This window comes from Oncorhynchus nerka, linkage group LG14, assembly GCF_034236695.1.
Source record: "Oncorhynchus nerka isolate Pitt River linkage group LG14, Oner_Uvic_2.0, whole genome shotgun sequence".
In the NCBI taxonomy this organism is placed as follows: Eukaryota; Metazoa; Chordata; class Actinopteri; order Salmoniformes; family Salmonidae; genus Oncorhynchus; species Oncorhynchus nerka.
Genome location: NC_088409.1, coordinates 72,482,804 through 72,508,622, shown reverse-complemented (window position 1 = coordinate 72,508,622; position 25,819 = coordinate 72,482,804). Strand labels below are relative to the sequence as shown.

At 43.6% G+C, this 25,819-nt stretch overlaps 1 protein-coding gene across 3 annotated transcripts in view; it reads right to left on the bottom strand.

Moving 5' to 3' along the window:
- LOC115118172 (2-(3-amino-3-carboxypropyl)histidine synthase subunit 1-like) overlaps positions 1-25,819 on the bottom strand; it is a 144,792-nt gene that overhangs the window by 74,343 nt on the left and 44,630 nt on the right. For all 3 annotated transcript variants that reach the window (XM_065000362.1, XM_065000363.1, XM_065000364.1), the window contains exons 4-5: positions 20,798-20,919; positions 1,348-1,502 (exon numbers count right to left, since the gene is read on the bottom strand). In XM_065000362.1, the coding sequence (XP_064856434.1) occupies positions 1,348-1,502; positions 20,798-20,919 (277 nt within the window). The remainder of the gene's footprint in view (positions 1-1,347; positions 1,503-20,797; positions 20,920-25,819) is intronic.

The following is a 25,819-nucleotide window of genomic DNA, read 5'->3' as shown; positions in this document are numbered from 1 at the left end:
AAAGAAATCAGCCAAGACCTCAGAATATATTTTTTAAATTTTTTTAGACCTCCACAGGTCTGGTTCATCCTTGGGAACAATTTCCAAACGCCTGAAGGTACCACGTTCATCTGTACAAACAACAGTAAGTATAAACACCATGGGACCACGCAGCCGTCATACCGCTCAGGAAGGAGACGCGTTCTGTCTCCTAGAGATGAACCTACTTTGGTGCGAAAAGTGCAAATCAATCCCAGAACAACAGCAAAGGACCTTGTGAAGATGCTGGAGGAAACAGGTACAAAAGTATCTATATCCACAGTAAAACGAGACCTATATCGACATAACCTGAAAGACCGCTCAGCAAGGAAGAAGCCACTGCTCCAAAACCGCCATAAAAAAGCCAGACTATGGTTTGCAACTGCACATGGGGACAAAGATGGTACTGTTTGGAGAAATGTCCTCTGGTCTGATGAAACGAAAGTAGAACTGTTTGCCCATAATGACCATTGTTGTGTTTGGAGGGAAAAGGGGGAGGCTTGCAAGCCGAAGAACACCATCCCACAAAGCATGGGGGTGTCAGCATCATGTTGTGGGGGTGCTTTGCTGCAGGAGGGACTGGTGCACTTCATAAAATAGATGGCCTCATGAGGTGGGGAAATTATGTGGATATATTGAAGCAACATCTCAAGACTTCAGTCAGGAAGTTAAAGCTTGGTTGCAAATGGTTCTTCCAAATGGTCAATGACCCCAAGCATACTTCCAAAGTTGTGGCAAAATGGCTTAAGGACAACAAAGGTATTGGAGTGGCCATCACAAAATCCTGACCTCAACCCTATAGAAAATTTGTGGGCAGAACTGAAAAAGCATGTGTGAGCAAAGAGGCCTACAAACCTGACTCAGTTACACCAGCTCTGTCAGGAGGAATATGCCAAAATTCACCCAACATATTGTGGGAAGCTTGTGGAAGGCTACCCAAAATGTTTGACACAAGTTAAACAATTGAAAGGCAATGCTACCGAATACTAATTGAGTGTATGTAAACTTCTGACCCACTGGGAATGTGATGAAAGAAATAAAAGCTGAAATCGATCACTCTCTCTACTATTATTCTGACATTTCACATTCTTAAAATAAATTGGTGATCCTAACTGACCTAAGACGGAATTTTTACGAGGATTAAATGTCAGGAATTGTGAAAAACTGAGTTTAAATGTATTTGGCTAAGGTGTATGTAAACTTTAGACTTAAACTGTTGACAGAAATCATGTAGGCTTATATACATGTACACATAAAGACACAAACAGACCCCACACACAAAGAGGCACGTACACACACACACACACACACACACACACACACACACACCTGCAGTGCAGCCACAAACTGGATAGTGCTGACGAGTGCCAGAGAGTGTCCAGGGGGGAAGTTGAACTTGACCGTGTCCAGAAAGTGTGCGTTGTCCATCTGGATATCAACAAACACGTACAGCATCTTAATGCCTGCTGTGGAGTCTATAGGGACTGCAGGGAGACAGACAGGGTTAGGATTAATCATTGAATATGTTATGTTAGTTTTATACCATGGACATGGAGTACTCCTCATATAGCTAGCATTAAACTACAGTCACACACTCACTTTTGCAATAGAGCTGAAACCCTTTCCATGTGAATGAGCCGGCACACACACACGATGTTGGGCGCTTATGCAAATACCTCAGTTATTTTAGGAAGGAGAGGGACACATGCAATTACTATTAATTTCACAGGCCATTTACGCCGGGCCCGCCTGGGCTTAGGAAAGCCAGAGACTTAGGGACAGGGGGGAGCGGGATGGAGGAGGTGGGAGAGAGGGCCGAGGGAGATGGGGGGCAAAGGGCACGGATAAAGAGAGTAGCACCATCTTTGGTTTTGATCATGGTAATTACAGTTCTTCGTGTTACATGCAATTTACATTTACAAATCTTGAGCAAAGGACATTTATGCTGTGATTAAGTAAATGGGCCATTGTCATTTAAACGTTGAAACATTTGTAATGTAGCTCATTTGATGCTGCAGACGTATGAATAAGAGATAAAAGTGGAGAAGGTGCGACAGGGAGAGAGGGATCACAACACTTTACTAGTAGATAGTTTGTGGTTTGATAGATAGAAGCAGAAATGAAGAGGAGATGGGGGACAACACCAAAACAGCTACATATCACAATATTATTTTGGACAATATTATATTGATACTTTGCCTCCAAGTACCGAAATGTTAAAAAATACAAAATACAAAAAAAAATTAAACAATTCAAAAATAATAATAATAATAATACATTTACTAGGTTGCGCTAATTGTCTGGACCTGTGCCAAAACGCTGGTATAATTCATCCTATAGCTTGTTCTCCATCTTATTTGAAATAGTGAGCCAACATGTTTTTAGCACTTTGATTTCCATGGGTGATAAAAACACATTTTCTCATGGTCTCTCGCCTCTCTGCAGCAGACATACACTGAGTACACCAAACATTAGGACAGTTAGTTACACCCCCCTTTGCCCTCAGAACAGCCTCAATTCATCGGGGCATGGACTCAACAAGGTGTCGAAAGCGTTCCACAGGGATGCAGGCCCATGTCGACTCCAATGTTTCCTACAATTGTGTTAAGTTGGCTGGATGTCCTTTGGGTGGTGGACCATTCTTGATGCACATGGGAAACTGTTGAGTGTGAAAACCCCAGCAGCGTTGCAGTTCTTGACACAAACCAGTGCTCCTGGAACCTACTACCATACCCCCTTCAAAGGCACTTACATTTTTTGTCTTGCCTATTCACCCTCTGAATGGCACACATACACAATACATGTCTCAATTGTCTCATGGCTTAAAAATCCTTATTTAACCTGTCTCCACCCCTTCATCTACACTGATTGCAGGGGATTTAACAAGTGACATCAAAAGGGGATCATAACTTTCACCTGGATTCACCTGGTCAGTCTGTCATGGAAAGAGCAGATGTTCTTAATGTTTTGTACACTCAGTGTAGAGTGAGCAATATGTTTGGAACATCACATCGTAATAAAATCTAACCGCAATGAATCTAATCGTGAGAATCACAATACATATCGGCACCTAAGTATCGTGATAATAATGTATCGTGAGGTCCCTGGTTATTTCCAGTCCTTCTAGCTAAAGAAGTGGGCTGGAAGAAAACACATTGTCATTCAATTTTGGGTGGGATAGGGAGAGGTAATGTACTGTATATATTCAAATACAGGGGTAACGGGAGAAAGAGAACGAGAGGATTTGGAATTGTCAATTACCAGGCATCAGGAGTGATAAATGGGTAGCAGTATCAGGAAGGAAGGACAGAGAGAGATGGATAGTAAGAAACAGGTCTAAGTGGGAGACAGAGAGAAGTTACAAATACCAGGTGGTTGGAATGGGGAGATGTTGTGGAACTGGGGACAGACAAGGAGTAAAGACTACACTTGCCCAGCTAGGCAGGCAGACAGACAAACACGTAGGCAGACAGACAGCAGACAGACAGGCAGGGAGGAGACAGACAGACAGCAGGCAGGGAGGAGACAGACAGACAGCAGGCAGGGAGGAGACAGACAGACAGCAGTCCGGCATGTAGACAGAGAGACAGCAGGCAGAAAGGGAGACAGCGGGCAGACAAGACAGACAGACAAGAGGGAGAGGGAATACCAGGCGGCTGGGCTGAGGAGATGATGGGCTGTGGCGGTGGTAAGTGACTAAGGGAACACTGAATGAAGTCTCCAAGCAAAGCAGACAGACGTAGAGAGACATAGGCATACAGCTGCAGCATGTTTACAGGTGCTCCCAAAAACAAAAGGGCACAGCAGTGGGATCGATCCATTCTCTGATCACATTAGCACGGCTTTCTGAGAGCACCTAGTCACTGCAATTAAAGCCACTGCCAATGAGACAGCCCCAACTCACTCTCTTTCATTTGCTCCTCCTTTCTCTTTAACACATTCTCCATTTCTATTACTCACTCCCATACACTCCTTCAAATCACTCACTCACTTATTTTCTCACTCATACAAACACTCAATAAGACATGAGAACATGCCACACATATACATACACACACACCAATGCATGCACACGCAGATGCACACAAAGCAACAGCAGGTGGGACAGAGAGAAAAAAGTCTGAATGAAAGATGACCGGTAACAATAGGAAAAAAAAGAAAAATAGATGGAGAAAGAGAGAGATAGGAGGGAGACAACATTTTCATGTGTCAGTCAAGGAGGGCAGAGTGTCTTTCATCTCCTGCAGTTGACTGACACCTTTAGTTGTGTTGCTGATGAAGCCTCAACACTTCCACTTCATGTGATGCTGACTGCTGTCAGTCAACCACAGCTATAGAGACCTCCTCCACTCCTCACAGAACAGAGAGAACGCAGACCGTCCGCCAAGGTTGGGTCAATTCCATTTCAATTCAGTCAGTTCAGGGAGGACTGCAAAATACTCATTGATAATGATTGGCCGTTTAGATTCTTGGAATTTGTATTTCACCCATCGTGTTTCAAGTACAGGTTAATTTGTTCCCTTCACATGACGTGAATTATATGATTAATACATACAGTGCCTTCAGAAAGTATTCATATCCCTTGACTTATTCCACATTTTCTCACCCATCTACACACAATACACCATAATGACAAAGGGAAAACAGTTTTTTTTTAAATGCTTCCTCTAAATACCTTGTTTTAAATGAAGATATGTATTTCTCACCCTTCCTGTAGGGTCGTGATAGGTCCATTTGCTGTCATCCAGTGGACATGTTGCTCAATTGCCCTCAGCTATGGTTAGACTGTTGTTGTTCATGTTTTGCTGTGTTCTAGTGTACTATAGAACATATTGCTTTCTTATTTTTGCTCTCCCAGTCATATCTAATTAGAACTACCTTTTAGTCTTCTGATACTTCTAGCTTGGAGTTGTATTTTTATGATAACTTAGCTACAGTATTTCACTTTTTAATGTGTATAGTATTGCTTATTAGGTGTGTCCAATCGATTTTGTAACCACTCCCTCTTCTAATTAGGGCTAATTGGAAAAGCTGTTCAAAAGAGGACATTGTATTCTTTTTTTGTACTCCCTGACGAAGGCCATGCAGCCGAAACTCGTTAGTTTAGTAGTTATAGTAGTTTCTATTGAACATGCCATACTAATAAAGGTATTGTAATTAATTATATGAAGAGTGCCTTGGTCCTCCTTTCTTTCCTTTTTGATGTGTTTTTTTTTTAAATGTTTGCAAATGTATTGAAAATGAAAAACATGAATAATTCATTTACATAGCTATTCACACCCGATACCTGTTAGACATGTTAGAATCACCTTCTGCAGTGATTACAGCGGAAGTCTTTCTGGGTAAGTCTCGAAGAGCTTTGCATTGTACAATATTGGCACATTCATCTGTTTATTATTTTTTATTCTTCAAGCTCTGTCAAGTTGTTTGTTGATTATTGCTAGAAAGTCATTTTTAAGCCTTGCCATACATTTTCAAGCCAATTTAAGTCAAAACTGTAACTAGGCAACTCAGGAACATTCAATGTCGTCTTGGTAAGCAACTCCAGTGTATATTTGGCCTTGTGTTTTAGGTTAATTGTCCTGCTGAAAGGTGAATTCATCTCCCTGTGTCTGGTAGAAAGCAGACTGAACCCAGTTTTCCTCCAGGAATTTACCTGTGCTTAGCGCTATTCCGTGTATTTTAATCTCCCCAAAACTCCCAAGTTCTTGACATTTATAAGCATACCCATAACAGGATGCAGCCACCACCATATTGAAAATATGAAGTGTGGTACTCAGTGATGTGTTGTGTTCACCCCAAACATTATGCTTTGCATTAAGGTCATTAAGTTAATTTCTTTGCCACACGTTTTACTTTAGTGCCTTATCGCAAACCGGATTCATGTTTTGGAACATTTGTATTCTGTACAGACCTTCTTTTCACTCTGTCATTTAGGTCAGTATTGTGGAGTAACTACAATGTTGTTGATCCATCCTCAGTTTCCCCCTATCACAGCCATTCAACTCTGTAACTGTTTTAATGTCACCATTGGCCTCATGGTGAAATCCCTGAGCGGTTTCTTTCTTCTCCAACAACTGAGTTAGGAAGGACGCCTGTATCTTTGTAGTGACTGGATGTATTGATATATCCTCCAAAGTGTAATGAATAACTTCACCGTCAAATTAATATTCAATGTCTGCTTTATTACCCATCTACCTATAGGTGCCCTTCATTGCGAGGCATTGGAAAACATCCCTAGTCTTTGTGTTTGAATCTGTGTTTGAAATTCACTGCTCGATTGAGGGAACTTACAGATAATTGTACGTGTGGGATTTAGAGATGAGGTAGTCATTCAAAAATCATGTTAAACACTATTATTGCACACAGAGTGAGTCCATGCAACTTATTATGTGACTTGTTAAGCACATTTTTTACCACTGAACTTATTTAGGCTTGCCTTAACAGAGGGGTTGAGTACTTAGACTCATGACATTTCAGCTTTCATTTTTAATTAATTCGATTTAAAAAATGTAAAACATAATTCCACTTTGACATTATGGGGTATTGTGTGTAGGCCAGTGACACACAATCTCAATTTAATACATTTGAATTCAGGCTGTAACACAACAAAATGTGGAATAAGTCAAGGGGTGAGAATATTTTCTAAAGGAACTGTTCATCATTCTAATGACTTGATATGGTATTGACCCAAGTCCTGATGCCCACCAACTTCATAGATCATTTAATTGTTTTAATACAGCATTTGGACTATAGTGATGAGGGGGAAAAAATTAAATACAGTTACATATTGGGATATTACTTTTGACGATATACAGTATCGTTTTGACAATATCGCCATATTATTTTTGCGCTAGTTGACTCTACCTGCACCAAAAATTCAGTATGCTTCCTTCATAGCTTGTTCTCTATCTTATTAAATAGGGAGCCAATTGTGACTCGTTTCAGGACACTAGGCGTATGTCGCACGTCTCTACTTCACAGGAGAGCCCTTTGAATGTAAACTTTTTTTTAAATCAAAATGATTTTTGATGTTGTTGCAGAAATGCCTTCTGGAACATGTGGACTTAAATGTGCCTGAATAACAAATGTGTATGCCATCTGTAAATACAAATAAAAAATTTAAATTATCAGCCTAGTTGGTTTAGCCATGATTGGCTGAGATAATGAGTGGGCTGGACATGCCGAGAGATGAGTTTGGATTGGTCTGCCACGCTTCTGTCTATTTGAGCTGGTCAGTATGTGTAGGTAAGTCTGTCTAAAGCAGCTATTAAAAAAATATATATATTGTGTAGTAGAACTGCATTAAGTGTTGCTCTCCACTTTCTGGAGGACCGCATTTTGAAATCAGTGGAATTACAGTATGATAGCTAAGAAGATGGAGAAAACACCTGTCTCCGGATAACATCTTCAAACTAAGGGCAACCATGGCATCCGTGACAGAGAGGGAGAAGCGTCCAGAAATGTAAAGTAAACTCACCCCATTCCGTACAAATGTGCGCAACCGCGACATTCAAACGAGGCTGCAAAGAAAACTAATGGGACTGTAGCGACTGTGTTGACATCAAAGTCTGGGGTATGAACTACGTTTCTATTCAAGCGTTGATGGACGCTGACCCTCCGTTACATCGTGACGTGTCATGCCGTAACGTACAGCACGCATAAAGCAACTATTTCTGTCTTACACTCTGCCAGGTGTAGCACTTCTCTCATCGTTTAAAAACAAGAAATGGACAGTGACGGGGTAAGGGGGGATACCAAGTCATTTTTTGCGTCATCACTGCAAGTGATCATGACTCTCAAAAGCCACTGTTAACTTCTGAAGATCACTTTAGCGCCGCCCTAAAAACACGATTCAAACCTTCAAATAGGTATGTAATTACACATTATATAATGTATATAGTGCTTTACTTACATTTTAGAGGCAATAAGGTGATAAGTTGGAAAGATCGAGTGAAAAAAGCTGTTTCCCCATACGACATCTCTACTTCTCACTATCACTCATTAGTTTCACTTCCCCACCCGCCATTTTTAAAAAGACCCGACGGAGCTCATTGCCTTCTTGAATCATGCAGAAACGGGCAGCGTGGAGGTCTCGTCATGGATTTTGTTGGAAAGGGGAGAAATTGTGCTTTACAATGGTATTGACATTACAGTTGATGTGGAAGTACTACGTTTTTTGGGTGCTGAAATGAGGTAAATTGTACGGACCAAGGCGTTGTACAAAAGTGAGTGAGTTTACGTTATACAGTTAAGAAAGCTACCTACATTTTCAGACATTACACATTTCTAGTTTAGTCAAAAAGTCGTTTTAATTTCAAGTTAAAAGTACACTGTTAGCTAGCTAGCTAACGTTAGCTGGCTCGCTAGCTAACATTATGTATATGATCTGTGTAGTAATATTCTTATCTCAGAGCCATTTGCTTTGATAGTTATAGCCTAATGTTAGCTAGCTAACATTGAACCTGGTTGGTCAGCTACCTGCAGATTCATGCAGAGCAGTAACATCATGAGTTGGGATTATGGTTCATTGTTTAGCTAGCTAGCTACATGCCTTACCTAAATACTCCACTATGCAAGTATCCATTTCAATAGAATGTTCATGAATTCATTGCGACACCACCGCTGTTGATAGACGTAGCTGGGAAATTCGCTCTGGCAATCTAGTCCGACTCTCGTCTGAATGCAATGATGCATATTTCTGTTTATGAACATGTATACAAATACCATATTGAGAATTAAGCCTAGTAATCAGCTAGCATACAATAAGTTATACTCATTGTTCTTTTCTTTCTATATTTTAGTTTGACTAATTTTAGTCACTATTACCGTACCTACGAAGCGGTGGCAATAAATCCTCCTTCAACACAGTAGTTGTACTGAGTTTATCTATCTGCTAAGCTTAAGAAGGGGACTCTTTTGCGAGGGCAGAATAAAACGACTCCAATATGCACGTATCCATTTCAATAGAATGTTCATGATGTCACTGCGACATGACAGCTGTTCATAGACATAGCTGGTAAAGAGCACAGAATAACTGACAAATTTACAAATGCTCAACACCTGTTGAATATGGCCGTTGGCAAAAAAATCATAAATTGTTGCCAGCAGCACAGTTGCAGTCACCAAGGCTTTGGATAACATAAAAACAGCCTAACCACTACAGACATTGGTTCGATCCGAGGCTGTGTTGCAGCCGGCTGCGACCGACCGACCCATAAGGCGGCGTACAATTGGCCAAGCATCGTCCGGATTAGGGGAGGGTTTGGCCGGCTGGGCTGTCCTTGTCCCATCGCGCTCTAGCGACTCCTGTGGAGGGCCGGGCGCAATGCATGCTGACACGGTCGCCAGGTGTATGGCGTTTCCTCCGATACATTGGTGCGGCTGGCTTCCAGGTTAAGCGAGCATTGTTTCAAGAAGCAGTGAGGCTTGGCGGGGTCGTGTTTTGGAGGATGCACGGCTCTTGACCTTTGCCTCTCCCGAGACCGTACGGCTGGTGCAGCGATGGGACAAGACCATAACTACCAATTGGATATCACAAAAATTGAGGAGAAAAAGCCTAACCAGCTCTGCTAACGCGAGTAAAATGGTCATGATCTGTGTTCAATACAGGAGGAAAACAAACTGTAGCTTGTTTTCTGGTCACGCACCTCTATCTAACAGTACACTACAAGTGACCCTTGTTCTGAACAGGGCTACTTCTTCATTACACAAAGGAAAAAACCTCAACCAATTTCTAAAGACTGGTGACATCCAGTGGAAGCGGTAGGAACTGAAAGAAGGTCCCTTAGAAATCTGGATTCCCAATGAAAACCCATTGAAAAGAGAGTGACCTCAACAACAACAAAAAATCTGAATGGTTTGTCCTCGAGGTTTCGCCTGCTAAATAGGTTCTGTTATACTCACAAACATGATTCAAACAGTTTTAGAAACTTCAGAATGTTTTCTATCCAAATAAATACTAATAATATGCATATCTTATCTTCTGAGGATGAGTAGCAGGCAGTTGAATTTGGGCATGCATTTCATCCAGATGTGAAAATACTGCCCTCTGTCACCAAGCAAGAGATGGGTGGGGATAAAGCTTAAGAGGGTGTGAACGATGCTGAATGGGTGTAGACAAAGAAGAGCTCTCCAATAGGTACCAAAACATTCAATGGTCAATTTCTCAAAAGTGGGGTTACAAGTTTATCAACTTTCAAAGCAGAATTACTTTCCCATTGTTCCTGAACTGTAGTGTATGATATACAATTTTCTAGCCCTGAGTATCTACTTTTATCCAATGTAAAACACACCATTTCAATTTTTGCTACATAAGACCGAATTGAGCCGGTCGGTCAGAATTTGACATGAGCACTTTTATGTACATGTCTAATCAAGCAGCAGGTAGCCTAGTCGTTAGAGCGTTGGACTAGTAACCGAAAGGTTGCAAGATCGAATCCCCCAGCTGACAAGGTAAAAATCTGTCAGTCTGCCCCTGAACAAGGCAGGTGTTCCTAGACTGTCATTGAAAAGAAGAATTTGTTCTTAACTGACTAGCAAGGTTAAAAAAAATTCTCATGGCTACCTCTTGTCAGAAATACAGTGTAGACATTGTTAATATTGTAAATGACTATTGTAGCTAAAAACGGCTGATTTGTAATGGAATATCTACATAGGCGTACAGAGGCCCATTATCAGCAACCATCTCTTCTGTGTTCCAATGGCACGTTGTGTTAGTTAATCCAAGTTTATCGTTTTAAAAGGCTAATTGATCATTAGAAAAGCCTTTTGCAATTATGTTAGCACAGCTGAAAACTGTTGTTCTGATTGAAGAAGCAATAAAACTGGACTAGTTTAGACTAGTTGAGTATCTGGAGCATCAGCATTTGTTGTGCACCGGGGAAGCCCCGGTGCACAACTGAGCACAGTGACAAGTATATTAGAGTGTCTAGTTTGCGAAACAGACGCCTCACAAGTCCTCAACTGACAGCTTCATTAAATAGTACCCTCAACGTCAACAGTGAAAAGGCGATTGTGGGATGCTGGCCTTCTAGATATATTATCTTGTATGCAAGTGCAGAACACAGAGAGTGGGTGTTGTGTGTCTGTTGGTTGGTTAGAGAGTATGTATTGTTTGCTTGTTGGTTTGTTAAAGCAGTCAGCTGGTGTATTGGATTAATATTCTTGTGGTCAGGTGTGGTATTTGGGAGAGTGAGCCTTGTTCAACTCGTTCTGCCAAGGAGATTTCACAACTATCGATTCAGCATTTCCTGCTATATTGTGCTGCAGACAGGATTGAGAGCAGCGCAGGGAATGAAGGGTCCTTAAGATCTGAACAGGCTTTTCAAAGGACAGCCCTAATGCATGTTTTCCATTGATCGTCTGAGTAAATGTGCTGCTGTCCAGCCTCTAAAGGTCTGACAGGCCTTACAAAGCTGCAGCTAAGCACACATACTGAGCTATTGAGTACTACCCAGAGTCAGGCACTTATAATACAAAACCTACATTCTGTATGTGCTGCTGGTATTGATCTTGCTGTTTTATATAATGGTGTTTGTCTATCATACTTATGCCCTGAGTATGTGTGTGTGTGTGTGTGTGTGTGTGTGTGTGTGTGTCAGAGTTTCTATTCCAGTGCTCAGAAGGACAGAAGTCACATGTAGATGATGATAATGCATCTTAACAGAACACAAAACGCATGTAATGAAGCAGCCAAAGAAATGACATTTTCAAACATAAAAAAATAAAAAAAGATATATTTTTTTGCTAATATATATATATATATATATATATATTTTAAAATAACAGTTGAACAGTTTTTTACATACAGTTGAAGTCGGAAGTTAACATAAACTTAGGTCGGAGTCATTAAAACTCTTTTTTCAACCACTCCACAAATTTCTTGTTAACAAACTAGTTTTGGCAAGTCGGTTAGGACATCTACTCTGTGCATGACAAGTAATTTTTCCAACAATTGTTTAGACAGATTATTACACTTATAATTCAGTGTATCACAATTCCAGTGGGTCAGAAGTTTACATACTGTACACTAAGTTGACTGTGCCTTTAAACAGCTTGGAAAATTCCAGAAAATTATGTGATGACTTTAGAAGCTTCTGATAGGCTAATTTATATCATTTGAATCAATTGGAGGTGCTCCTGTGGATGTATTTCAAGGCCAACCTTCAAACTCAGTGTCTCTTTGCTTGACGTCATAGGAAAATCAAAAGAAATCAGCCAAGACCTCAGAAAAAAATTGTAGACCTCCACAAGTCTGGTTCATCCATGGGAGCAATTTCCAAACACCTGAAGGTACCACTTTAATCTGTACAAACAACAAGTTTAAACACCATGGGAGCACACAGCTCAGGAAGGAAACGCGTTGTCTCCTGGAGATGAACCTACTTTGGTGAGAAAAGTGCAAATCAATCCCAGAACAGCAGCAAAGGACCTTGTGAAGATGCTGGAGGAAAAACAGGTACAAAAGTATCTATATCCACAGTAAAACGAGTCCTATATCGACATAACCTGAAAGGCCACTCAGCATGGAAGAAGCCAATGATCCAAAACCGCCATAAAAAGGCTAGACTACGGTTTACAACTGCATATGGGGACAATGATCGCACTTTTGGAGAAATGTCCTTTGGTCTGATGAAACAAAAATAGAACTGTTTGGTCATAATGACTATTGTTATGTTTGGAGGAAAAAGGGGGATGCTGGCAAGCCGAAGAAGACCGTGAAGCACGGTGAAGCAACCGTGAAGCACAGTGGTGGCACCGTGGGGGTGCTTTGCTGCAGGAAGGACCGGTGCACCTCACAAAATAGATGGCATCATGAGGGATGAAAATGATGTGGTTATATTGAAGCAACATCTCAAGACATCAGAGACAGGAAGTTAAAGCTTGGTCACAAATGGGTCTTCTAAATGGTCAATGACCCCAAGCACACTTCCAAAGTTGTGGCAATATAGCTTAAGGACAACAAAGTCAAGGTATTGGAGTGGCCATCACAAAGCCCTGACCTCAATCCTATAGAACATTTGTGGGCAGAACTGAAAAAGTGAATGCGAGCAAGGAGGCCTACAAACCTGACTCAGTTACACCAGCTCTGTCAGGAGGAATGGGTCAAAATTCACCCAACTTATTGTGGGAAGCTTGTGGAAGGCTACCTGAAATGTTGGACCCAAGTTAAACTATTTAAAGGCAATGCTACCAAATACTAATTGAGCGTGTGTAAACTTCTGACCCACTGGGAATGTGATGAAATAAATAAAAGCTGAAATAAATCATTCTCTCTACTATTATTCTGACATTTAACATTCTTAAAATAAGTGGTGATCCTAACTGACCTAAGACAGGGAATGTGTACTAAGATTAAATGTCAAGAATTTGTTAAAAAGTGAGTTTAAATGTATTTGGCTAAGGTGTATGTAAACTTCCGACTTCAACTGTGCACGCACGCACACACCATACCATACCATACCATACACACACACATACACAGTACCAGTCAAAAGTTGACACACCTACTCATTTCAAGGGTTTTTACATTTACATTTACATTTAAGTCATTTAGCAGACGCTCTTATCCAGAGCGACTTACAAATTGGTGCATTCACCTTATGACATCCAGTGGAGCAGCCACTTTACAATAGTGCATCTAAATCTTTTAAGGGGGGTGAGAAGGATTACTTTATCCTATCCTAGGTATTCCTTAAAGAGGTGGGGTTTCAGGTGTCTCCGGAAGGTGGTGATTGACTCCGCTGTCCTGGCGTCGTGAGGGAGTTTTTCCACCATTGGGGGGCCAGAGCAGCGAACAGTTTTGACTGGGCTGAGCGGGAACTGTACTTCCTCAGTGGTAGGGAGGCGAGCAGGCCAGAGGTGGATGAACGCAGTGCCCTTGTTTGGGTGTAGGGCCTGATCAGAGCCTGGAGGTACTGAGGTGCCGTTCCCCTCACAGCTCCGTAGGCAAGCACCATGGTCTTGTAGCGGATGCGAGCTTCAACTGGAAGCCAGTGGAGAGAGCGGAGGAGCGGGGTGACGTGAGAGAACTTGGGAAGGTTGAACACCAGACGGGCTGCGGCGTTCTGGATGAGTTGTAGGGGTTTAATGGCACAGGCAGGGAGCCCAGCCAACAGCGAGTTGCAGTAATCCAGACGGGAGATGACAAGTGCCTGGATTAGGACCTGCGCCGCTTCCTGTGTGAGGCAGGGTCGTACTCTGCGGATGTTGTAGAGCATGAACCTACAGGAACGGGCCACCGCCTTGATGTTAGTTGAGAACGACAGGGTGTTGTCCAGGATCACGCCAAGGTTCTTAGCGCTCTGGGAGGAGGACACAGTGGAGTTGTCAATCGTGATGGCGAGATCATGGAACGGGCAGTCCTTCCCGGGAGGAAGAGCAGCTCCGTCTTGCCGAGGTTCAGCTTGAGGTGGTGATCCGTCATCCACACTGATATGTCTGCCAGACATGCAGAGATGCGATTCGCCACCTGGTCATCAGAAGGGGGAAAGGAGAAGATTAATTGTGTGTCGTCTGCATAGCAATGATAGGAGAGACCATGTGAGGTTATGACAGAGCCAAGTGACTTGGTGTATAGCGAGAATAGGAGAGGGCCTAGAACAGAGCCCTGGGGGACACCAGTGGTGAGAGCACGTGGTGAGGAGACGGATTCTCGCCACGCCACCTGGTAGGAGCGACCTGTCAGGTAGGATGCAATCCAGCGTGGGCCGCGCCGGAGATGCCCAACTCGGAGAGGGTGGAGAGGAGGATCTGATGGTTCACAGTATCGAAGGCAGCCGATAGGTCTAGAAGGATGAGAGCAGAGGAGAGAGAGTTAGCTTTAGCAGTGCGGAGCGCCTCCGTGATACAGAGAAGAGCAGTCTCAGTTGAATGACTAGTCTTGAAACCTGACTGATATGGATCAAGAAGGTCATTCTGAGAGAGATAGCGGGAGAGCTGGCCAAGGACGGCACGTTCAAGGGTTTTGGAGAGAAAAGAAAGAAGGGATACTGGTCTGTAGTTGTTGACATCGGAGGGATCGAGTGTAGGTTTTTTCAGAAGGGGTGCAACTCTCGCTCTCTTGAAGACGGAAGGGACGTAGCCAGCGGTCAGGGATGAGTTGATGAGCGAGGTGAGGTAAGGGAGAAGGTCTCCGGAAATGGTCTGGAGAAGAGAGGAGGGGATAGGGTCAAGCGGGCAGGTTGTTGGGCGGCCGGCCGTCACAAGACGCGAGATTTCATCTGGAGAGAGAGGGGAGAAAGAGGTCAGAGCACAGGGTAGGGCAGTGTGAGCAGAACCAGCGGTGTCGTTTGACTTAGCAAACGAGGATCGGATGTCGTCGACCTTCTTTTCAAAATGGTTGACGAAGTCATCTGCAGAGAGGGAGGGGGAGGGGGATTCAGGAGGGAGGAGAAGGTGGCAAAGAGCTTCCTAGGGTTAGAGGCAGATGCTTGGAATTTAGAGTGGTAGAAAGTGGCTTTAGCAGCAGCGACAGAAGAGGAAAATGTAGAGAGGAGGGAGTGAAAGGATGCCAGGTCCGCAGGGAGGCGAGTTTTCCTCCATTTCCGCTCGGCTGCCCGGAGCCCTGTTCTGTGAGCTCGCAATGAGTCGTCGAGCCACGGAGCGGGAGGGGAGGACCGAGCCGGCCTGGAGGATAGGGGACATAGAGAGTCAAAGGATGCAGAAAGGGAGGAGAGGAGGGTTGAGGAGGCAGAATCAGGAGATAGGTTGGAGAAGGTTTGAGCAGAGGGAAGAGATGATAGGATGGAAGAGGAGAGAGTACCGGGAAGAGAGAGCGAAGGTTGGGACGGCGCGATACCATCCGAGTAGGGGCAGTGTGGGAAGTGTTGGATGAGAGCGAGAGGGAAAAGGATACAAGGTAGTGGTCGGAGACTTGGAGGGGAGTTGGAATGAGGTTAGTGGAAGAACAGCATCTAGTAAAGATGAGGTCGAGCGTATTGCCTGCCTTGTGAGTAGGGGGGGAAGGTGAGAGGGAGAGGTCAAAAGAGGAGCGGAGTGGAAAGAAGGAGGCAGAGAGGAATGAGTCAAAGGTAGACGTGGGGAGGTAAAAGTCGCCCAGAACTGTGAGAGGTGAGCCGTCCTCAGGAAAGGAGCTTATCAAGGCATCAAGCTCATTGATGAACTCTCCGAGGGAACCTGGAGGGCGATAAATGATAAGGATGTTAAGCTTGAAAGGGCTGGTAACTGTGACAGCATGGAATTCAAAGGAGGCGATAGACAGATGGGTAAGGGGAGAACCACTTGGGAGAGATGAGGATCCCGGTGCCACCACCCCGCTGACCAGAAGCTCTCGGGGTGTGCGAGAACACGTGGGCGGACGAAGAGAGAGCAGTAGGAGTAGCAGTGTTATCTGTGGTGATCCATGTTTCCGTCAGTGCCAAGAAGTCGAGGGACTGGAGGGAGGCATAGGCTGAGATGAACTCTGCCTTGTTGGCCGCAGATCGGCAGTTCCAGAGGCTACCGGAGACCTGGAACTCCACGTGGGTCGTGCGCGCTGGGACCACCAGATTAGGGTGGCCGCGGCCACGCGGTGTGGAGCGTTTGTATGGTCTGTGCAGAGAGGAGAGAACAGGGATAGACAGACACATAGTTGACAGGCTACAGAAGAGGCTACGCTAATGCAAAGGAGATTGGAATGACAAGTGGACTACACGTCTCGAATGTTCAGAAAGTTGAGCTTACGTAGCAAGAATCTTATTGACTAAAATGATTAAAAATGATACAGTACTGCTGAAGTAGGCTAGGTGGCAGTGGCTGTGTTGTTGACTTTGTAGGCTAGCTGGCAGTGGCTGCGTTGTTGATTACGTTACATTGCGTTAAAAGAACGACAATAGCTGGCTAGGTAACCTAGAAAATCGCTCTAGACTACACAATTATCTTTGATACAGAGACGGCTATGTAGCTAGCTATGTAGCTAGCTACGATCAAACAAATCTTTATTTTTACTATTTTGTACATTGTAGAATAATAGTGATGACATCAAAATTATGAAATAATTTATATTGAATCATGTTGTAAGGAAAAAAGTGTTCAACAAAACTAAATATATTTGAGATTCTTCAAAGTAGCCACCCTTTCCTTTGATGACGGCTTTGCACACTTGGAATTCTCTCAACCAGCGTCACCTGAAATGCTTGTCCAACAGTCTTGAAGGAGTTCACACATATGCTGAACATATGCTGCTTTCCTTCACTCTGCTGTCTAAATCATCACAAACCATCTCAATTGGGTTGAGGTCAGGTGATTGTGGAGGCCAGGTCATCTGATGTAGCATCCCATCACTCTCCTTATTGGTCAAATAGCCCTTACACAGCATGGTGGTGTTTTGGGTCATTGTCCTGTTGAAAAACAAATGACAGCCCCACTAAGTGAAAACGCGATGATCGCTGCATCGCTGCAGAGTACTGTGGTAGCCATGCTGGTTAAGTGTGCCATGAATTCTAAATAAATCACTCACAGTGTCACCAGCAAAGCACCCCCACACCACCTCCTCCATGCTTCACGGTGGGAACCACACATGCAGAGATCATCCGTTCACCTACTCTGCGTCTCACAAAGACATGGCAGTTGGAACCAAAAATATCACATTTGTACTCTTCAGGCCAAAAGGACAGATTTCCACCAGTCTAATGTCCATTGCTTGTGTTTCTTGGCCCAAGCAAGTCTCTTCTTCTTATTGGTGACCTTTAGTCGTGGTTTCTTTGCAACAATGACCATGAAGGCCTGATTCAAGCAGTCTCCTCTGAAAGGTTGATGTTGAGATGTGTCTGTTACTTGAACTCTGTGAAGCATTTATTTGGGCTGGTAACACCAATGAACTGATCCTCTGCAGCTGAGGTAACTTTTGGTCTTCCATTCCTGTGGCGGTCCTCATGAGAGACAGTTTCATCATAGCGCTTGATGGTTTTTGTGTATGCACTTGAAGAAACTTTCAAAGATCTTGAAATTTTCCAGAATGACTGACCTTCATGTCTTCAAATAATGATGGACTGTTGTTTCTCTTTGATTATTTGAGCTGTTCTTTTGCCAAATAGGCCTATCTTCTATATACCAACCCTACCTTGTCACAACACAACTGATTGGCACAAATGCATTAAGGAAAGAAATTACACAAATGAACTTTTAACAAGGCACACCCGTTAACCTTTCTAGGGCAGGCGTTCCACTAGCGGAACCCCTCGACAACATTCCACTGAAAAGGCAGTGCGCGAATTTAAAATATATTTTTTTGAAATATGTAACTTTCACACATTAACAAGTCCAATATAGCAAATGAAAGATAAACATCTTGTTAATCTACCCATCATCTCCGATTTCAAAAATGCTTTTTCCCGCGAAAGCACAACATATGATTATGTTAGGTCATAGCCAAGTAAAAAAAACACAGCCATTTTTCCAGCCAAAGATAGGAGTCACAAAAAGCAGAAATATAGATCAAAGGAATCACTAACCTTTGATGACACTCATAGGACTTCATGTTACACAATACATGTATGTTTTGTTCGGTAAAGTTCATATTTATATCCAAAAATCGGAGTTTACATTGGCGCGTTATGTTCAGTAGTTCCAAAACATCCTGTGATTTTGCAGAGAGCCACATCAATTTACAGAAATACTCATAATAAACATTGATAAACGGTATAAGTGTTATTCACAGAATTAAATATATACTTCTCCTTAATGCAACCGGTGTCAGATTTCAAAAAAACTTTAACGTGAAAGCAAACCATGCAATAATCTGAGTACGGTGCTCCGACGACAAATCAAGCCAAATTGATATCCGCCAGGTTGGAGTCAACAGAAGTCAGAAATAGCATTATAAATATTCACTTACCTTTGATGATCTTCATCAGAATGTACTCCCGGGAATCCCAGTTCCACAATAAAGGTTTGTTTTGTTCGATAATGTCCATAATTTATGTCCAAATTGTTGTTAGCGCGTTCAGCCCAGTAATCCAACTTCATGACGCACGAGCAGACAAAGTCCAAAAGCTCCATTACAGTCCATAGAAACATGTCAAACGATGTATAGAATCAATCTTTAGGATGTTTTTAACATAATTCTTCAATAGTATTGCAACCGGAGAATTCCTTTGTCTTCAGAAAAGCAATGGAACGGGAACGCGCGAGACTGAGCTCGTGGCTGCTGGCAGACCCCTGACTCATTCCCCTCTCATTCGCTCCCACATCACAGTAGAGCATCAAAAAAAGGTTCTAAAGACTGCACCGCAGTGTTAGCTGTGGTCTAAGGCACTGCGCCACAGTGTTAGCTGTGGTCTAAGTCACTGCGCCGCAGTGTTAGCTGTGGTCTAAGGCACTGCACCGCAGTGTTAGCTCTGGTCTAAGGCACTGCACCGCAGTGTTAGCTCTGGTCTAAGGCACTGCACCGCAGTGTTAGCTCTGGTCTAAGGCACTGCACCGCAGTGTTAGCTGTGCCTCTAGAGATCCTGGTTCGAGTCCAGGCTCTGTCGCAGCCGGCCGCGACCGGGAGACCCATGGGGCGGCGCACAATTGGCCCAGCGTCATCCAGGTTAGGGGAGGGTTTGGCCGGCAGGGATGTTCTTGTCCCATCATGCTCAAGCGACTCCTGTGGCGGGCCAGGTGTTTCCTCCGACACATTGGTGCAGCTGGCTTCCGGGTTAAGCGGGCATTGTGTCAAGAAGCAGTGCACCTTGGCTGGATTGTGTTGTGTTTTGGAGGACGCACGGCTCTCGACTTTCGCCTCTCCCAAGTCCGTACGGGAGTTGCAGCGATGGGACAAGACTGTAACAACAAATTGGATACCACGAAATCGGGGAGAAAAATGGAGAAAAAATAAATACAAATAAAACATTTGTTGTGTAATGAATGGGTTTATAAAAACATGTTTTCTTCCGGCAGCAACCAGCTGAGGATCTGCAGGAGAAATCCAGCTCAACATAGTCTCTGTGTGCTGTGATAGTTGTGTTGGATAAATAAGATACATGACTAACGAAAATACACACAGGCCAATTTAATTCTGCTAATTAACCTATAGACTGATAAGCCTGACAGTCAAATGTATTTCCATCAATGAATAATAAGCATTATTAAGCAATGGTGTTTTTTCCCCCAGGTAATTTAACAGCTTTCCAATTGGGGGGGGGGGGGCTAACGGAAACCCTGGAGTGTGCATTTATGTTTGCGTATGCTTTAGGGATGGGATTCGATTACTAATGAGTAGATGCCTTGTGTCTGTGAGTTGTGTGTGTGTGTGTGTGTGTGTGTGTGTGTGTGTGTGTGTGTGTGTGTGTGTGTGTGTGTGTGTTTGTTTCTGTGTGTGTGTTTTTGTCTGTGTGTGTGTGTTTCTGTGTTTCTGTCTGTGTGTGTGTGTGTGTTTCTGTATGTGGGTGTGTTTCTGTCTGTGTGTGTGTGTGTGTGTGTTTCTGTCTGTGTGTGTGTTTGTTTCTGTCTGTGTGTGTGTGTTTGTTTCTGTCTGTGTGTGTGTGTTTGTTTCTGTCTGTGTGTGTGTGTGTTTGTTTCTGTCTGTCTGTCTGTGTGTGTGTTTGTTTCTGTCTGTGTGTGTGTTTGTTTCTGTCTGTGTGTGTGTGTTTGTTTCTGTCTGTGTGTGTGTGTTTGTTTCTGTCTGTGTGTGTGTTTGTTTCTGTCTGTCTGTCTGTTTCTGTCTGTCTGTCTGTCTGTCTGTCTGTCTGTCTGTCTGTCTGTCTGTCTGTCTGTCTGTCTGTCTGTCTGTCTGTCTGTCTGTATGTATGTATGTATGTATGTATGTATGTATGTCTGAGAGAGCGAGACTCACTGAGGCAGCTGTGGCCGTAGTGCACCATGAAGTCTGCCCCCAGGGCCCGAGCCGTGAAGTCGTCCACGCAGCAGGCTCCGTACGTCACATCACCCATCACAATGGTGTCTGCCTCTGTGAACCTGGGACAGTCACACACACACACACACACCATGATGAAAACCACTCCTCTGACCTTACATGAGCACAAACTGAACTGTCCCCGTCATTCAACACACACAGCTCAGTCTATTAGCCCCACTGACCTCCCCCTCTCCCTATGGTTACCATGGCGAGTGATACCCCACCTGGCTCCGAGCATCCTGATAGGGTCATCAGGCTCAATCCCCAGTCTCAGCATGTTACCATGTACGGGCTGTCTCTGACTAGGACAAGTCATTAAGTAGATCAATCCTCAGTCTCAGCATGTTACCATGTACTGGCTGTCTCTGACTAGGACAAGTCATTAAGTATATCAATCCCCAGTCTCACCATGCACTGGCTGTCTCTGACAAGTCATTACGTAGATCAATCCCCAGTCTCACCTTGCACTGGCTGTCTCTGACTAGGACAAGTCATTAAGTAGATCAATCCCCAGTCTCAGCATGTTACCATGTACTGGCTGTCTCTGACTAGGACAAGTCATTAAGTAGATCAATCCCCAGTCTCAGCATGTTACCATGTACTGGCTGTCTCTGACTAGGACAAGTCATTAAGTAGATCAATCCCCAGTCTCAGCATGTTACCATGTACTTACTGGCTGCTTCTGAGTGGGACAAGTCAAGTAGAGGGACTAGGAGCGACTCATATGAGTCATACCACTCAGATATAGCTTTACCATCCCTTTATGATTGACATGCCAAACATCAATAGGGCCTATAGAGCAGTCAGGTTGGTTGGTTGGTGGTCCCTGAACTAGAGGTCGACCGATTATGATTTTTCAACGCCAACCGATATTGATTATTGGAGGACCAAAAAAGCCAATACCGATTAAATCGGCCAATTTTTAAAATATTTGTTTTATTTGTAATAATGACAATTACAACAATACTGAATTAACACTTATTTTAACTTAATATAAAACATCAATAGAATCAATTTAGCCTCAAATAATGAAACATGTTCAATTTGGTTTAAATAATGCAAAAACAGTCATATGTGCCATGTAAAATATGTGCCATGTAAAAAAGCTAACGTTTAAGTTCCTTGCTCAGAACATATGAAAGTTGGTGGTTCCTTTTAACATGAGACTTCAATATTCCAAGGTAAGAGGTTTTAGGTTGTAGTTAATATAGTATTTATAGAACTATTTCTCTCTATACCATTTGTATTTCATTTACCTTTGACTATTGGATGTTCTTATAGGCACTACAGTATTGTCAGTGTAACAGTATAGCTTCCGTCCCCCTCCTCGCCCCTTCCTGGGCTCGAACCAGGAACACATCGACAACAGCCACACTCGAAGCATCGTTACCCATCGCTCCACAAAAGCCGCGGCCCTTGCAGCGCAAGGGGAATAACTACTCCAAATCTAAAAGCGAGTGACGTTTGAAACAGTATTAGCGCACACCCAGCTAACTAGCTAGCCATTTCACATTGGTTACACCAGCCATTAGGCTGATAGGCTTGAAGTCATAAACAGCGCTGTGCTTGCGAAGAGCTGCTGGCAAAACGCACGAAAGTGCAGTTTGAATGAATGATTACGGGCCTGCTGCTGCTCAGTCAGACTGCTCTCTCAAATCAGACTTAATTATAACATAATAACACACAGAAATACGAGCCTTTGGTCATTAATATGATCGAATCCGGAAACTATCATTTAGAAAACAAAACGTTTATTCTTTCAGTGAAATACGGAACCGTTCGGTATTTTATCTAACGGGTGGCATCCCTAAGTCCAAATATTCTTGTTACATTGCACAACCTTCAATGTATGTCATAATTTCGTTAAATTAAATTGTGATTAATTGTTTTTTATAACATAAGTTTAATGCTAGCTAGCAATTTACCTTGGCTTCCACTGCATTTGCGTAACAGGCAGATTACTCGTGGAGTGCAATGGTTAGAGCGTTGGACTAGTTAGCTGTGCGGTTGTAAAATTGGAACCCCTGAGCTGACAAGGTGAAAATCTGTAATTCTGCCCCTGAACAAGGTAGTTAACCCACAGTTCCTAGGCTGTCATTGAAAATAAGAATGTGTTCTTAACTGACTTGCCCAGTTAAATAAAAGGTATAAAATATATATATATATACACTGCTCAAAAAAATAAAGGGAACACTAAAATAACACATCCTAGATCTGAATGAATGAAATGTTCTTATTAAATACTTTTTTCTTTACATAGTTGAATGTGCTGACAACAAAATCACACAAAAATTATCAATGGAAATCAAATTTATCAACCCATGGAGGTCTGGATTTGGAGTCACACTCAAAATTAAAGTGGAAAACCACACTACAGGCTGATCCAACTTTGATGTAATGTCCTTATAACAAGTCAAAATGAGGCCCAGTAGTGTGTGTGGCCTCCACGTGCCTGTATGACCTCCCTACAACGCCTGGGCATGCTCCTGATGAGGTGGCGGGTCTCCTGAGGGATCTCCTCCCAGACCTGGACTAAAGCATCCGCCAACTCCTGGACAGTCTGTGGTGCAACGTGGCGTTGGTGGATGGAGCGAGACATGATGTCCCAGATGTGCTGAATTGAATACAGGTCTGGGGAACGGGCGGGCCAGTCCATAGCATCAATGCCTTCCTCTTGCAGGAACTGCTGACACACTCCAGCCACATGAGGTCTAGCATTAGGAGGAACCCAGGGACAACCGCACCAGCATATGGGCTCACAAGGGGTCTGAGGATCTCATCTCGGTACCTAATGGCAATCAGGCTACCTCTGGCGAGCATATGGAGGGCTGTGCGGCCCCCCAAAGAAATGCCACCCCACACCATGACTGACCCACCTCCAAACCGGTCATGCTGGAGGATGTTGCAGGCAGCAGAACGTTCTCCACGGCGTCTCCAGACTCTGTCACGTGTGCTCAGTGTGAACCTGCTTTCATCTGTGAAGAGCACAGGGCGCCAGTGGCGAATTTGCCAATCTTGGTGTTCTCTGGCAAATGCCAAACGTCCTGCACGGTGTTGGGCTGTAAGCACAACCCCCCACCTGTGGATGTCAGGCCCTCATACCACCCTCATGGAGTCTGTTTCTGACCGTTTGAGCAGACACATGCACATTTGTGGCCTGCTAGGGGTCATTTTTCAGGGCTCTGGCAGTGCTCCTCCTGCTCCTCTATGCACAAAGGCGGAGGTAGCGGTCCTGCTGCTGGGTTGTTGCCCTCCTAAGGCCTCCTCCATGTCTCCTGATGTACTGGCCTGTCTCCTGGTAGCGCCTCCATGCTCTGGACACTAAGCTGACAGACACAGCAAACCTTCTTGCCACAGCTCACATTGATGTGCCATCCTGGATGAGCTGCACTACCTGAGCCACTTGTGTGGGTTGTAGACTCCGTCTTATGCTACCACTAGAGTGAAAGCACCACAAGCATTCAAAAGTGACCAAAACATCGGCCAGGAAGCATAGGAACTGAAAAGTGGTCTGTGGTCACCAACTGCAGAACCACTCCTTTATTGTGGGTGTCTTGCTAATTGCCTATAATTTCCACCTGTTGACTATTCCATTTGCACAACAGCATGTGAAATTTATTGTCAATCAGTGTTGCTTCCTAAGTGGACAGTTTGATTTCACAGAAGTGTGATTGGCTTGGAGTTACATTGTGTTGTTTAAGTGTTCCCTTTATTTTTTTGAGCAGTGTATATATATATGTATTTTTTATATATAATCGGAACTTGAAATCGGCCCTAATTAATCGGCCATTCCGATTAATCAGTCAACCTCTACCCTAAACAAGAGTCAATCATCATTGAACAACAGAGCAGCAATCAGTCAGTCAGTCTGCATCAACAGATGAGATATATTAGAGTGTCAGTATGAAGATGCTAAGTGGGGGTTGGGGTAAGTAAGGACAAATAAGGGGGAGGGGGACGGGGTAATAGGGTACTGGGCCAAGTATGGATTTATAGCACATCTGGATGGAAACTGCAGAGGCAGGGTCAATTACAGATGATCTGTCCATCTGTTGTCTTAGCATAAACATACCTTCAACGTCCCTATCCCCAACCCTATCCCCAACTACTACAGAAGGTCTGTTCTGTTTTTCTTTTGCTTGAATATATTAAAAGCAGCTAATTAATTCATTCTGCATCTCATCATCCCTTCCGGGGGATTAAAATGCAAAGTAAAACTCCTAAACACTGAATAAAATGAGTGAATGCAGAAAACTGAGAAAGAGAGGTGTGAATGGATAAAGTACAGAGTGGGGAAAGAGAGAATAGATGAGGAGAGGGGGGTGTTGTGGTTTAGTGACTCTGTTTTGACATATTTAGGCTAGCCAGTATAGGTAGTATTAAAAGTGAGAATAAAGATGAAAACAGGAGTCTGCAACAGACAGTGTAGCATACCCACCAACCCAGTCTGACTGGCTGTCTACTGCTGCCCAGTCCGCAAACTATTAGATACTGGACACAGGCTACAGATGCCATGTCCTCCCTCTCTCCCTGTTTTAATTTCTCTCTTTCACTGGTGTTCATTGTACCTTCAACCTTCAGTTTAATACGAAATAGAGTCTGAACTTTGAACTTTCTCATCTCTCTGTTTACACCCATTTCATTTTCTAATTCCCCCTCCCTTTTTATATCCCTGTCCCTCTCCTCTCTCAGTGCTGGACTACCTTCACCCTCCAGAGGGGTATGGACTCTCTTTATATTTGTTCTCTTCTCCATTCCCCTCTCTCTCTTCCTCTAATGGCTGCTCTGGTGTGAAGGACACTACAGTCCACCTGAGCCTAGTAAAACACAGCCACACGGATGAAGGGAACTCATCCAGTAAATCAATATTGTCCTTCCAAGATATTATTTGCTTATCCTTTCTCTAGTCAAGGTCTTGATTCAGTGTGTGTTGTGTGTGTGACAGAGAGAGAGAGCTGT